This window comes from Pleurodeles waltl, chromosome 5, assembly GCF_031143425.1.
Source record: "Pleurodeles waltl isolate 20211129_DDA chromosome 5, aPleWal1.hap1.20221129, whole genome shotgun sequence".
NCBI classification, from domain to species: Eukaryota; Metazoa; Chordata; class Amphibia; order Caudata; family Salamandridae; genus Pleurodeles; species Pleurodeles waltl.
The window spans coordinates 172,636,390-172,651,917 of NC_090444.1; the positions used below are offsets into that span (position 1 = coordinate 172,636,390).

The window sequence follows — 15,528 nt, forward strand, 5'->3', positions numbered from 1 at the left end:
GGTGGTGCATCGATTTGTCTGACGCGGTACGGACTATGCATCATTTTTTTCCCTGCTGCAAGGGGTTTGCATCGTTTTTCGGCACGGAGTCTTGGTTCCTCACTGTGATGCGGAGTATGTTGATGCCCAGCTGCATTGTGGGAAAAATCCTTGATGCGCTGGAAGAAGGCACACGGGCACTGTGTCGATCAGGTAGACAATGCGTCAAATTTGCCATCGCCAGGCAGACCCTACGTCAAATTTCCACTTGGGGAAGTCAGGCTGCGTTGTTCCGGTCAGCTGGCTTTGCGTTAATTTCGGCAGGCGGTGCACCGATTTTCGACGCACAAGGAGTTTCCTGAAAAGTTTAAGGCCCTCATTATAACATTGGCGGTATTGACCAAAACACCGTTGCCGTGGCTACCTACCGTCCGCCATATTATGACTGTAGCCGGAATTCTGCCAAAAGGCGGTAAGGTGGCGCTGCTGCTAGCAGCAGCGCCACGCCAGTAGAACGCTGCAGACCGTATCATGACCCTTGATACAGACTGGCGGTGTTCTGCTGGTTGACGCTGCTGCTGGCAGCAGCGCCCCGTCCATCTCCTGCCAGAGGACACCCTGCAATCAGGTAAGTCGGGTGCTCCGACAGGGAAGGGGGGCGTTGTGTGTGTGTGTGTGTGTGGGGAGGTGGGGGTGTATGTGTGTGCATGCATGCGGATGTGTGTTGTGTGGAATGTGTGTGCATGCATGTATGTTGTGTTGTCTGAATGCATGGGTGCGTGTATGTATGTCAGTGTGTGTGAATGGATGTATGCATGCGTGGGTGAATGTGGGTATGAGTGTGTGTATGCATGTGTATGATGGTGCGTGAATGTGCGTGTATGTCGTGGGGTGTCTGGAGGGAGAGGGGGAGGGTAGGAGAGGGCTATGGGGAGCGGGGGCAGGGAAGACCCCTATCAGTGACAGGGAAGAGATTCCCTGTCACTGATAGTGCCTACTTCCATGGTTTTCGTGGCGGTAAGGAAGCCACGAAAACCATGGCGGTAGACGGGGTCATAATCCCGCGGTGGGACAGTGACGGCCACCTGGCTGGAGACTGAAGTGTCCAGCCTGGCGGCTGTTACCGCCCTGCTGGGCGGAGTAGTACATTGGAGGTTTGGCTTCAGGCCAAACTGCCAGTGTCTCATTTTGGGGAAGAGTACCGCCAGCCTGTTGGTAGTACTTTTCTCCAAAATACCACCGTAGGCCAGGGTCCTAATGAGGGCCTAAGTCTTTTTTGGCCCTGAGACTTCAGAAAACAGGAAGCAAGCTAAATCCAAGCCCTTGGAGAGCACTTTTGGGGAAGGCAGAGTCGTTCTCGGCAAAATCAGAGTACAGCAGGGCAGCAGTCCTTCTCAGCAAAGCAGTCCAGATGAGTCCTTTGAGCAGCCAACCAGTTCCTCTTGACAGGGTGCAGCTGTAGGTCCAGAAGTGTCTGAGTTGGTGCAGTTCGAGACCCAGTTTATAAACCCAAAAATGCCTTTGAATTGGGGGAGACTTCAGAGAGTGTTTTTGAAGTGCACAAGTTCCCCTTTCAGTTCAGTCGTGTCTGCCAGGGTCCCCCTAGTGGTGTTGGCAGTCTATTGTGTGAGGGCAGGCCACTAGCCTTGAAAATGTAAGTGTCAGGCCCTCCAGAAGACCCATTCAATATGCCGATGAGTGCAGGTGTGACTGAGTGTCCTGTGTTTGAGGTTGTCTGGGTGAGATTCACAAGGAAGCTATCAACCAGCCCAGATGTTGATTGGAGACAGGCTGTAAGGTACAGATGGCTTTTAAGTGTAGAGAAATGCTCACTTTCTAAAAGTGGCCTTTCTAAAATAATAATATAAAATCCAACCTCACCAATAAGCCGGACTTTCTATTACCATTCTCGCCATTCTAAATATGACCTGGTTACCCCTTTCAGATCAGAATCTACCACTCAAAAAGTATATGAGGGCAGATCTAATGCTTGTCTATGAAAGGAGCAGGACTCGCAGTAGTGGAACCCTTCCCTATGGGATACCTAGGGCCTACCTTAGGGGTGACTTGTATGTAGAAAAAGGGGTGTTTAAAGTTTGGCAAGTACTTTTAAATACCAAGTCGAAGTGGCAGTGAAACTGCCCACACAGGCCTTGCATTGGCAGGCCTGAGGCATGGTTAAGGGGCTACTTAGGTGAGTGGTACAATCAGTGCGGCAGGCCCACTAGTAGCATTTATTTACAGGCCCTGGGCACATGTAGTACACTTTACTAGGGGATGAGAGCATATGCACTTGAGCACTGGTTAGCAGTGGTAAAGTGTGCATAGTCCTAAAACCAGCAAAAACTGTCAGAAAAGTGGAGGGAGGCAGTCAAAAGGTTGGGGGATGACCACCCTAAGGCTGCCATGTCGAACAAGCTACTACTGTCTGACGTGAGGAAACCCGAGGGCTGTGTGACTGTCCAAAATCCAGATTAAGTAATTAATACATAAATACGATTGCGTAAATTGTCAGGAGTTTCTTGTTTGGGTATTTTATGTAATGCCAGATGGCACATTTGGACAGCTTCTTAGGGCTTTTGGATAGGGAATTTACACATACGGAAGATGACTATAATAGCATTCAGAACATGTAGTGTGTCCATCACTCATCCAAACATGGTTGGTGAATTTACAACTTTTCATATTTGCCATCTTTACAGCAGTCATGTGGACCTATATGATATATAATATATTCAGAAACACTTGAATTTAGATACAATTGCACCTTGCATTTTTGGATTTTTATGGTCAGACCTCTAATTGTAACAATACAACTAGAGGTCTTGCAATGTAAAGTTTTGATGGCTGAAATACCAGGACTGAGAAAAGGTTTTATAAATTCTGTTCTTTTTGGTGTGCACTTATAGAGTGCATCGCTACCTGTAGGCATCCCAGCGCTCCCTGTGAAATGAAACAGGGCCTCAATGCAGGACGCACCTCTCTCTCATCCACCTTTTCCTCACTTAGTGGGAATGAATCTACACTGAGCTGTGATTTTGTCATTGTTTAACCTTTCATTATTCATATCAGGAGGTCATACTGACAACTCTATATTTTTGCATATAATTGTATGTATCGTAAGATTTGCAAAACCTGAAGAAAGAAATTTGGGAAAAAATAAATTAAACGGCATTTTGGCAGCTCAGGGCTTTATGGAAATAGCAATCATCATGAATTTTCGTGGGGGAGTTGTAAGTGCAGCTGTTCTGTCTCTTAAAAAAGCAATCTAGTCCATACAGCACTAAGTTTCGCTGCTTGAGATCTTGCACAGAGTGTTGTCACTGGAGTTAACCAGGCAATAAAAATCATATCTGTTATGTAGCTTCATGTAACACTGACACGTTCAGTTATCTCTCACAATGTAGCCAATAGCACTTTTGTATGACGGGATGTTTCAGCCAATTCTTGGGATGTTAAAAGTGAGAATGCAGTGTTTTGCAGGGTAGAAAAAAGAAGTCTTGCAGAGGGCGTTGCACATGGCCTGAGGCATGGCAGTATTTTCTGATGAGATTTTTGCTGCTAGCCCATGGATACTTTTAGGTATAATGTGCTGGAATGAGAGTGTGCTTACATTTCAAACACACACTTGTATCACTCTTTAGACATTGGCACAAGTGTCCAGTGCTACATTTTGGTCGTGAAAACAATTTTTTCCAAGAAAAGGTTAATTTTGTGAGGGGGCTGCCACGGACCGCTCTAGCACCAGTCATTCATATGGTAGGGTAGAAAGCAGCACTGGAGGGTTTTGCCTTTGCTCTTTTATCACTAACATGCACCAGGTCTGGTTGAGGATCATCTCAGCAGATGCTCGTAGCACAATGTACCTGAGATATTGGGAGAATAATAGCTTTGTTCTAGATGCTTCATAAAATCAAGTCTTTTTTTGTTTGCTCTCCCTTCTCTTTGCCAAGTTCCATGAAGACACTAGTCATGGAGATCTGCTATACAACGTTTCCATTCATTCAAAAAAGTTAAATGTTAGCAGCAATGGGCCCCTCTGACCAGCCGAGGCATAGCTTGGCATCAGATATTGAGATTGCTTTAATGGTGATTTGAGCCATCACCTAGTTAGCACTGACTTTACGGAGAGGAACGGTGGAAGAATTTAGAATCGTCCATGCAGATTTTTGTATATTGTGTGCGTGAATGTGAATGAACTTCTCTAGCAACGTCTGCCTATTATGTTGCATCCCTCCTTATCTTTTTTCAGAGCTTATTTAAACTATTGTCAATGGAGCCTATAGGACACTAGGCTTCCAATCAAATGTTGTCCCATTTCACTGTTAAGATTAGATGATTTAAAAAAAAGGAGATGTGGAAAGAGATACTATTTCGTGGTTTTTCTTTTATGCATATTCGTAGATAGTTGCTAGATAATATGTGTAGCTACGCTGTTATCTTTTGTTTACTTCATATTCAGTATCATAGTGTGTGTATGGGTGTGCACATGTACTCATGTATGCCTGCTTGTGTGCTGTTAATTGAGCATGTGGAAAAAAGTACCATTTTAACCAGTATCCATAGAGTCCAGGCCAACTTGTAATGATACAGTTACAACTTTGTTCTTTGCTCTTATTTCATGAAGCTCTACAGGCAGTCACATTAAACTACTCTTGGGATTCTTTCTGGTTGCATTAGGAATCATGACCTTGTCTCCCTTTGATCAAATGAAGACAGCCTCTATTCTTGGTGGCTACAATGCAGCAATTAAGAGCAGTCCCCCCGCCATGTCGCAGTATATCAGTGTGGGCTCCAATCCATTCACTGGTTTCTTTTATGCCCTGGAGGTATGTCTTACATCATCATCCTATTGCTTTACCTTAAACAAAGCATGCTTTGTTCAGATTGTAAATATGTGTTGATAGTGTGTAAAATAACTTGCAGATTGTTAAATATGTGTTTATGGTGTGTAAGAAATAATTGGTGGTACACGCGTGTCATTCCGTTTTAAGCCCTAGAATATCAGCCCAGACACTGATAATGAAAACTTGCCAAGCTTTCAAGCTATGAATAAAACCCCCTCATAGTTGTCCGCCAACTGATAGAGCAGTTCACTTTTTAAAATATTACAAAGTTACATGTAGAAGTAATTCCTAGAAACCATCCTGCTTGGGAGGACGCTATTGGTCTCTTTCCCGCTCTCTTAAAATTATTTGTTGGATAGAGACGATCTAAAGAAAATTACATTACATCCATGTAAATGGACAGTCAATCCTGCATTAAGGGATATTGTTTTCACTTGTCAACAGTTATACCATTTGTGATGGATATATGGTCTTTTTCGGTACTGACTGGCCAGGCTTTGGAATAGCTTGCCTATACACCTTTGCATGCCCGAATCCGAGCACTGTTTCAGGAAGAATCTAAAAACCTGATTCTTTAATCACGTGTAGATTTGAGAGGCAGGTTCTGTTTTCCAGTGTCTGCATATAAGTGTTGATACACAGGAGCTGCACGCTTTACAAATATGTTTGATTCTATTTGATCCACCTCCGATCCGTAGCTCCGCTTCCATCTTGTTGATCTTATAGCAACTCCAAAATTGACTAGTGCTGAGAAACAATGTTCCCACCAAAAACAAAAAGATTCAAGCCGTTCCATGACTGCAGGAACCAAATGTCGATGTTGGACCGGCATGATGCGTGCCTTTGGTGCCTGGGCTCCTTATACAAGCCAAATTTGTGATAAATGCGCTCTATTGCACCTAAAAGTGATTAGAGTCCAGCAGATGAAGTGGTGAATACAAGAGGTCTTCTTCGTGCAGTTCAGGCCCCAAGTCACAGGGCCATTCTCATTCATATTCCACTTCCTACTCAAAATGTTGGGGTTAGTCAAAGTCCATGCATAAGAAATTAAGTGGGATTTGATCCCACCCCACGACTCTTGCTCCAAAGAGGCGCCACAAGGGTGTAAAGAATTAAGCTGCACTCTCTCAGGTTCTGGGGCCACAGAATCCATCCCTCTGTTGGACTCGATGGGCCCATGTTTCCCTGGCTGTCACCAACCCACAGCAGACCAAGGCCTTTAAAGAAGCCATGCTGCAAATCTGATTACGCTTCCGGCTCCCTCTGGAGGGCCTTCAGGCTCTAAAGAGCCTGAGGGGCATCCAGTCAGGTTACTACTAGTGGATCCTTCCCCGGCTCTGTCTGTTTCCTGGCCCATTCAGACTCCGATACAGACTTCCACTCTGGCCTCAAGACCCACACTGGTGCATGCTGCTCCAGTTCTGGTACCAATACCACCAACACTGGTGGTGATCCTGTGCCGACTTTGCATCTGATCGCAATCAGACATCAACTGAAGTCTGGCTAAGCTTGGCATGCAAAAATATTTATAGATATGAGACCCTCTTTACGAGCTACTTGCAGCAGTTTCTCATGTGGGGATACTGCTGTGGGCAACTACAAGGTTTCTGGTGTTTACAGGCCCAGAATTGTTGAACCCTCAACCTCCAGACTCGATAATTCTAGGTCCTGAGACACCGAACCCATAGACGTATGTGGAGTTCCGTGAGCTGCAGGCAGTTGCTGCTCGCAGCCCTAGTGCCGTGTCATAGTATAGTATAGCATGGCAGGGCAGAGAAAACTTCCCACAGCTGAAATGAAAGAAACTGTGACACTGCCAGCCCTTGCACCAGGAAAAGGAAAAAAGCCCCTGCAACATTTACCGATGTGCTTCAAGCAGGTGGTAAGTGTGTGCAGATTTGGGCCAGTCTTTTAAATACATATAGATGTGGAATTAGACCCAGTGTTCCTGAGTCTTCTTGTTGTTCCCCATTTCAGGGAAAACAATTTGTAGTTCCTGTAAACTCATGGGGAGATACCAACCAGAATTGTTGATTCCATCCCAGTATCTTCCTGAGGAATTCACTGGAAACGTGTAATGAGGCCCTAATTGATGTTTTGTAAATTTTGGGTTTCTAACAGCTAAGAAATGTAAGTGCTGCAAATTGGGCTTTAAGGGGACCTGTCGCTTACACAAATGAATAAACACAGCAGGTAAAAGCATGCCACACCTCTCACCTTGTAGCTCTCAGCTTCTTTCCCCAGAAATCTTGATGCAACGTGAGATAGAAATCTGATTTCCTTGTTGCCTTTAAGTTAGGTGTTTCATTGGGTCAGTGCTGTATTATCCTGATCTTCTCTCGGTTTACTTTGATAGGTGTCCCCTCATAACAGGAACTCAGCCAGCCAATCTTATAGTACGATCCTCGAGGATTTTACAACAAGCCCTATCTTCTCACCTTTGCTCGAGTGGCAAGGATAAGCTTCATACTGTTTAATATTGCCAAGCTTGATAAATAGAGTTTTCCATTGTTTTTCAGGGCAGCACACAACCACTACTGTCTCACGTGGCTCTAGCTGTTGCCAGCAAGCTTACTTCTGCACTCTTCAATGCTGCCAGGTAATGTGTTGCACAAACAGTGCTCCACCCTTGTTAAACTTGTTAAAGTATGGCTTTCCCTGTATGGGGCGTCCTTTGAGTGCAGTAGTTGATTGATAATTGTATATCCACCCTCCTTGTTTAGGAAGGGTATCTGGAGTTATGCAGAACCCACTTCTTCATCTCACCAAAAAATACAATAATGAAATATGTGTTTGTAGCAGCTGTTTCTGTGTACATCGTATGTAGATCTTCAGCAGGAAAAAGATTATTAAGCAGATGTTACTTTAATATCACACAGAATGTACACATTGTTTTGAAGGGCTCTGAGCTGGAATTTAGAAAGATTAAAACGTCCCATGGAAATCCTACTGATGTTGTGTTGCATAGTAGCAGTACAAATCTTACTCTTGTGATATTGTTTATCAAATATAACATTAGTTAATTTTCTTACATTTGTGTTTTAGTGGATGGCTTGGTTGGAAAAGTAAGCATGAAGAAGAACCTGCTCAAAAACAGAAGCCAAAGGTCGAGCCTGCAACTCCTTTGGCTGTAAGGTAAAAATCACAGAAACTGTGTACATCCTGTTGAATCCCTTGACTTGTGGGTGTACAAACACACAAAACGTCCCAGTACAAAACAGTCATCTCAGATGCAGGGAAATGATTGTTCCCCTGTACAAAAAACCCTTGGTGTTCTATTGCCCCTCAAGTGTCACAAAGTCCGGCCAAAGCATATGATGCCAAGTTGTTGCTGGTCTTTTTTATAGTCTGCACTATATGTGTGTCTGTTTGGGATGCAAGACAATATTTCTGTGAATTACCAAAGTTACAGTGCAAAGTATGAATGAAAGCTATTTAATTTTAGTCTGCAGCACAAACCATAGGACTTGAAAATAGCTGCCATGTTTAGCAAAGGCCATACTCAAAAGACTTTGCACCTATTTAACAACATTGGAAAGAATTAGAGCTAGTATCAACCAAAAGGAAAAAATAAATCCCCTAACTGAAAAATGAAATTCCATGGTGACTCCCAGGGAAAAAATAAAGTGCTGCAGGACGCCATGTCCATAAATCCACTCTTGTTTTTATAAATGCTGATCATGGGAGAAAGTAAGTCTCAATTAATGCACATTTCCCATTACCCCATATTTCATGACAGAGTCAAACCATCTTGGCATAACTCCATGTGTACCTTTAATGTTTCTGTTCAACTTGATGTGTTTTTTGAGAGCAAAGTAGCTAGCCCTCAATGTCCAGCAAGGTGGCAGAAGGTGAACAAAATGGACTAGAGCAGGTGAATCACTGGGGCTCCCCGACACTTACTCAGAAGTTCCATGACTGTTTAGAGAATAAGTAATTTTAGCAGATTAACGAAGTATAGGTACATAAAAAAAACAAAATAGGATTTTAAAACACTTTATAAATGTGAACTAGCTTGAAACTGGAAGCTAAAAATGAAGTTGGTCTCCTCATCTTGAAGGGAGCAATGCAGCACAACATACAGACTCTAATATGGCTGATTGAAGGCCTCAAGTGGGGGACTGGTATACTCCACCACAAAATTGCCTGTGCATTAGGAGCAAATGAGACAGTGATCTTTTGTGAATAAAACTACATTTTTACAATCCTCCAACCTTCCCATTAAAATTAAAATTTCGATTTTTGCATATTTTTTTGTTTGTGAATTAAGAAGAAATATTGAATTTGTGCATTTATTTGATATGTACTTGTTTCTGAATTGTTTGAGTTTCAAATCATGTACATTGCTTACGCGGGGGTCCTGGCTTCCTCTAGTGTTTCAGTGGGGCCTCCACAGAAGTCAAAAGTTTAAGAACTGCTGGTCTAGAGGGCAAGGAGAGGACAGTTGAGTATATGGGGAGAGGGATTATAAGAGGCACATAAGTAACATCTAAGATGGTCCTTTTTAGGGCTAGCTTGATAGTGCAGTTGTCAGCAAGACGTATTGTCACTTATCCTTTAAAAAGCCTTGGGTGCGCCCAGGATAGTATTTGCTGTTGGTCATTTGATTTGGTGTTTTACTTAAACTTACAGCAAGTGCTTCCATAGGAGTTAATAAGGGACTATTTTACAGGCACTAGAGGCATTTTCTTTTATGGCCAGCAAATCCTAGCCTTTAAGGGCATTAATCTGATTTAGAGTTGTTGGATTTGACGTGGACGATGGCGAAATAGCTCCCTCTTCCAATGAAATGTAATTGTTTTTTAAATTTGAGTCCGCAATTAGCGGGTTCAGTGATAATTTGCAGACAAATATTATGTATATCTCTAACTTTTTAACCCTTTTAAGTGCACCTGGCACATTTTTGGCATAAATCTGTTCATTGTCCCTTCTGGAATTGCTTGACATTTACCATAGAAAACTCAAATCAATTCAACATTTTTTTGGGGAAAGCTTTGTGCAGATTCATCAAACACTGTCAAAGTTGTTGAGGAAAACAGAAATGGCTTTTCCATAAAAACATATGTACACTGAAAAAAGCCAAAGGCACAAGTGACATTATAATTAGGTATGGTGACCAGATCTTAGTTTATGTTGAAACAAACAAAACAAGAAATTGACTGAAAAAACAAGGATTAATGTGACTTTATAGTTATGTGTTGAAATAAGATAATAACAAATGTTTAATAAACACAGAAATTGGCCTGCTATAGTTTAGTGAGCGAACTATAACTTGTGCCTCCATTATGTATTGATGTGACCTCACTAATGACATCCTCCATAATACTGCTATTCAAATTTCTCCATAAACCATTACATCTTGTAAAAGGAAATTGTCAGTAAAGGTCCTATAGTTGTATACAGTGTGGGTGCATATAATGGAAATAGGGTAAGAACTGAAGGCAACTGTGGCTGTGCATGGTGAAACTTATACGATGCACAGTTTTTTCAGCCAATAAAGTCTTTTGGTACAAGCAGTCCTCCATGTTGAATAATTTAAGGCTGAGCGTACCTGATATGGGTTATAGTGGCATGTTTCAAAGTAGAGTTGTGTCTTAAGCCAAAGGGTGTTGAAAAAAAACCTGTGAGAAAAGCCAAAGCTTCTGTTGAACTTAAGTTATCCATCAGGTGATATGTGGGCATGTGCTTGTGTTAAATAGTTGTTAAACAGTTCTGTAAACTAATTCTATGTATAGAGGAAGGTTATAATATGTCGATGTTTATTTGCATAACTTTCTGGAAGATTTTGAAGTATTTCAAATTGTTGAATAATGTAGAATGTAAGGGTGGATCACTTAGAGATTGTTTCACGCACATTGTGGTAATCTCAGGAGCTTGTGTAGCGAATTTACTAAATTATAGTGGGTTTTCCGTAGGGTCCATCTAGAGGTTCTTAACACAGGCCAATGCATACCTGTTAGCCTTGTGTCTTAAAACTACAGGTAAGGTGACATTTTGTAAGTGGGTGATCCCTTCAAGAGTTGAAATTGTATTTCAATTTTAGTTTATCAAATCCTATATTATTTGAATGCATCAATTTTATAACTAAGATTAACAATAATTTTTGCTAAATATCAAACCCCTTTTAAATTCCTGGATTTTTTTTTAACTTCTAACCTTTGTTGGGTATTAACAAAAAGATAGTATCAGCTAACTTTTCTACTAATTCGTTGTAGTTGTATGAAGTTATGTTCTCCTTTTATTTCTTTTATATCAGCAGTTCAAAAACACGTGTTTGATAACATATTCAATAGATCTCATGGTTATCCTTGTGTTTCAGTGCAGTGTGAGGATGTTTGGGTTGTTTCTTTTGTCAGGGTTTGTGTACAGATAATTCATGTATTGAAGTTGTTAGTCTTTCACCTTTTCAAAATTTGTGTTTGCTTGCTTTTCTACTGCCAATATGTTATTTTTTCCACAAATTAAATTACATTGAATTTTGCAAGTAGATAAGCGCATCAAAGATAGATTGTAGTGACATTTTTGTAACATGGATCTGTTGCAGATTCACATGATGTCCATAATAATTTCATAGTGATTGGCCTGGACTGCAATACCTGTGGTTATCGATTTGGGAGTGTATGTGTAATCAAACCACAATGCAACACTACTCTAACCTCACAATGCCCATCGTTCAGCACTTATTTATCAGAATTATTTTGGACTTTTTAGGTATATCGTAGAATGAGGCAGCTGTAATGGCCATGTAATGGGTAACATAGGATACATTTTTCCTTTACAGGGTAGTAAAAGGACAGTAAAAGAGACAGAAAATTAGATTTTGTTTCTGGGCAGATCGAATAAATGTGTTAATTTATGATCATCACTGTACATACAACTCAGAGAATGGTGAATGTGTGTTTTCATTTATGCTGTCAGTGCTATAAAAAGTTATTGTCAAAGGGCAAACACAAAGTATAGCATTGTTTTCTTTATGTAGAGCATACGACCAGCATGAGGGGAGTTTATGCAAGAACCTATCAGGCCATGGAAAAAATAATGTTTTTGATATGAACCAGATGGACAGCATGGATATGGCCAGAGGTTACATTCATTGAAAGGCATGCATGCTGAATTCCAGGTCCTAACCTAGGACAGAGTATGACAGACCTCCATCTCCAGAATGGCCTATGACTGTGTCTCAGATCCTCTGTAAAAAACTGTTACATTTAAGTGTGTGTTCCAAACACAGCCATTTGGAGTGTACGTAGATGCAATCAGGCAAACCTCAAACAAGACTCAAGGGTCCAATTTGAAATCAGACTAACTCTCGACTCCCCAAGACATTAATGTCAACAATTTAACTGATCCACACACCATGTGGGACACTGTATAAACAGTTTGGAACTCAGAATGGTGTTGCTAGGTCTCTCAGTAATGCAAACACTTCATATGCTACTTAAAAAGAAGAATCCTTTGAAAAAGTGTATGCTATCAACTTATTGTGTGAACAATAAATAATGCCCATTTTAAATGAACCCGAGTGTGCTCAGTACCGATCTCGGTCAAGAGGAAGGTCCCAAGTCCCAGAGCCTCCCCCTCGTTGTTGTCCCACTCCAAGTCCGCAGGGCGATCGAGTAAGTCGAGGCACGAGAAGAAGTTGAAGAAGAACAAACTTTCTTCAATTTCACCCCGTCTGTCGGCCAGCGACACGGGGAAAGGAGAGACTTCACTTTAGGCCTCCATCTTCAGAGCCTGTGTCTGGGTCAGCTCCAGGCCTCCCACAGTTTCCTGGAGGTGGAGTGACCCCTTCCCAACTCAGCGAGTTTTAAGAGGCCATGCGCCGCATTTTGGGCAGTCTGACTCCACTAGAGCACCTTTTGTGCCCTGTGGGGTTGGAAGGGGTCCCCTCGGGTTCCGCACTGGCAGCTTTGGCCTCGGCTCCTTTGGGCACCCATGGATCCATTCCTGGATCTGAATCTGCGTCTGTCATACCACCTTGACCTTCCACGACGCAGGTTCTGACGTTGGCGCCAACCCCATCCTCATTGCCGACTCCGACACAGAGTCGGACAGCGTTGCGCAACACTGAATCTGATGCTGACAGGGATATTGGCTCTTATGTCAGATCCTGACCCTTATTCTTATGAGTTGGGGTTTGATGAGGAATGGTGGGGTTGCCGGACCCTTTGGAATACCAGCTCCAAGACCCTATGGACTGGCATACGGACCTGGGTGAGGCCAGTGGTCTGGATACTTCCCCAGACAGTGGCATGCTTTCTCCCCCTACCTTAGCTATGAAGGAGGGGGCGTCCTACTCAATGGTGGTGCAAAGAGCAGCTGGGGTCCTAGGCCTTGAGTTGTCTTCGGTGGCAGTCAGGACTAACCTCCTTACAGGGTGCTTCAGCCTGGGGCTTCATCTTCTGAACCCCAATTGCCTTTAATAAAGCCCTTACTGATGTTCTGCTGGATACCTGGTCCAAACCCAGCACAGAGGCTCCTGTGAATAGGACTATTGCCCGCCCCATCGCCTTGCTCCAACTGACAAAGTGTTCCTGACTCAACACCCCACCCCTAAGAGCTTAGTTAGCCAAGCCTCTACCTCCCAGGGTGTGTTTCCTTCTGCACACCTGATAGGGAATCCAAGAGGCTGGACCAGCTTGGGAAGAAGATGTTTTCTTCCGCCAGCCTGGTATGTCTGTTCCTGTCTAGCCTCTATGCTGCACATGCTGCCCACCCCCTATGTAGCCAGCGACGTGGGATCCACCAACCTCATGGATCAGGGAGCCAGTGATCTGACCAGTCGTATTCCCCCCCCCCCCCCCCCTTCCTCTGCAGCCCCCTCCAAACCTTCCTAATCTGACCTTTCCCCACCAAGGGCCAGTCGGTGGCAGGATTTGCCATCACCTACTCTGCTGGTCTATCACATCTGACCGGTGGGTTTTGCAGAAAGTCTGAAGGGGCTTCTCCGTCCCCTTCGAGACTACCTCTCCATCCATGCCACCATCCTACAATCAAATGATAGAGGATCACATGGCACTTCTCCGCGAGGAGGATATGGCTGTCTTGGCCAAGGGAACCATAGAGAGGATCCCTGTGCCATAAGTAGGTTGTGGCTCTTATTTCCACAACTTTCTGGTGCCCAAAAAGGACAAGGGTCTCTGCCCTATCCTAGACCTTTGGTCTCTCAATCTCGTCCTCAAAAATGAGAAGTTCAGCATGCTCACTCTGGCTCAGGTTTTGTCTCCCCTGGACCCAGGAGACTGAATGGTAACAGTGGACTTGCAGGGCACTTACTTTCACATTCCTGTCCTGCCTGCCTACAGACGTTACTTGCGGTTCACGGTAAGCCACGGGTACTTTCAGTTCGCTGTGCTCCCTTTTGCCTTACCAGCGCCCCTCGGGTGTTCACCAAGGTGATACGGGTGGTCGCAGTTCATCTGCACAGATCAGGGTCTCTGAAGGCAGGATCACCTCAGGCTATTGCTTCCACCGCCAGACTACAGTGTACGTCCTGCATTAATTGGGGTTCACCATCAGCGTGCCCAAGTCACACCTGACTTACTCTCAGATGCTCCATTTCATCAGAGCTGTTCTGGACACAGTGCAGTTTCGGGCTTATCCTCCCGAGCTGCGAGTCCAGGATATTCAGGCTATGATACTGATGTTTCACCCTCTGTCCTGGTTTTCAGTCAGAATGACTCCGAGGCTGCTGGGTCTCCTGGCCTCCTGCATCCTGTTGGTGACACATGCCTGATGACATATGCAGACTGTGCAGTGGGACCTGAAGTTCCAGTGGGTGCAGCATTAGGGGAATCTCTTGAATATTGTCCATATCTCAGAGGGAACTGCTCGGGATTTTCAGTGGTAGTTAATGAACCTCGATTGGCCAAGAGGCAGATCCCTATATCTACCCCAACAGATGGGTCACTCCTGGGATGGGGGGACCATCTGGGAAAGGTGGAGATCAGAGGCATCTGGTCTCTGGCGTAGTCCGGACTTCACATCAACCTGTTGGAGCTCTGGGTGATCAGACTGACATTGAAAGCATTTCTTCCCTCTCTCAAAGGGGAGGTAGTGCAGGTGTTCACGGACAACACCACCGCCATGTGGTACTGCAACAAATATGTTCTTTCTTCATCTATCTCAGACCAAAATATGATGTAGTAGGCTTCTCACCAGTTGATGTGAGTTCAGTTGTGAAAAAGAAGACTGCTGAAGAAAAGGCACATATGCATGAATGATAGACCTCTGTTAATATGTCCTGAAATCTGAACAATTGATGAATTAATGACTTTGTTTTCAGAATATAAGTCCCCAGCCCTAATCAGTAAGAGACCCCAGATCATTTCAATTTATTATAGAGATTAAGCTGAGGAAAGCAGTAGGGCGCAGAGGCAGCCCACAATAATAGTGATAGAAGGGAATGAGACTGGGAATGAGGAACATGTATTTGGTGCAGGCAAGGCAAGTGCTGGTTGCAGTAGTTGTGTTAGGGTGCCATAGCCAACAGCCTTGTTTATGACAAAAGGGGAAAAATTACCAATGCAAGGACACGCTCAGTAACATGTTGGGAACCATTGAGAAGGTAGACAAGTATAATAGAGGTAATCCTGGAGGCGATAGAGCCGATTTGTGAGTCTAAATGTTCTGTGGTGTGAATTTTAAGTGTAACTTCAAAGGAGAGAGTAGAGCTGGGCCTTCATTTGTTCTGGTGTGAAGG

The 15,528-nt window shown here is 43.6% G+C and overlaps 1 protein-coding gene across 3 annotated transcripts in view; it reads left to right on the forward strand.

Moving 5' to 3' along the window:
* Window positions 1–15,528, forward strand: part of RAB3GAP2 (RAB3 GTPase activating non-catalytic protein subunit 2) — a 695,385-nt gene that overhangs the window by 291,289 nt on the left and 388,568 nt on the right. For all 3 annotated transcript variants that reach the window (XM_069233869.1, XM_069233867.1, XM_069233868.1), the window contains 3 exons: window positions 4,660–4,808; window positions 7,346–7,425; window positions 7,872–7,961. In XM_069233869.1, coding sequence (XP_069089970.1) covers window positions 4,660–4,808; window positions 7,346–7,425; window positions 7,872–7,961 — 319 coding nt within the window. The remainder of the gene's footprint in view (window positions 1–4,659; window positions 4,809–7,345; window positions 7,426–7,871; window positions 7,962–15,528) is intronic.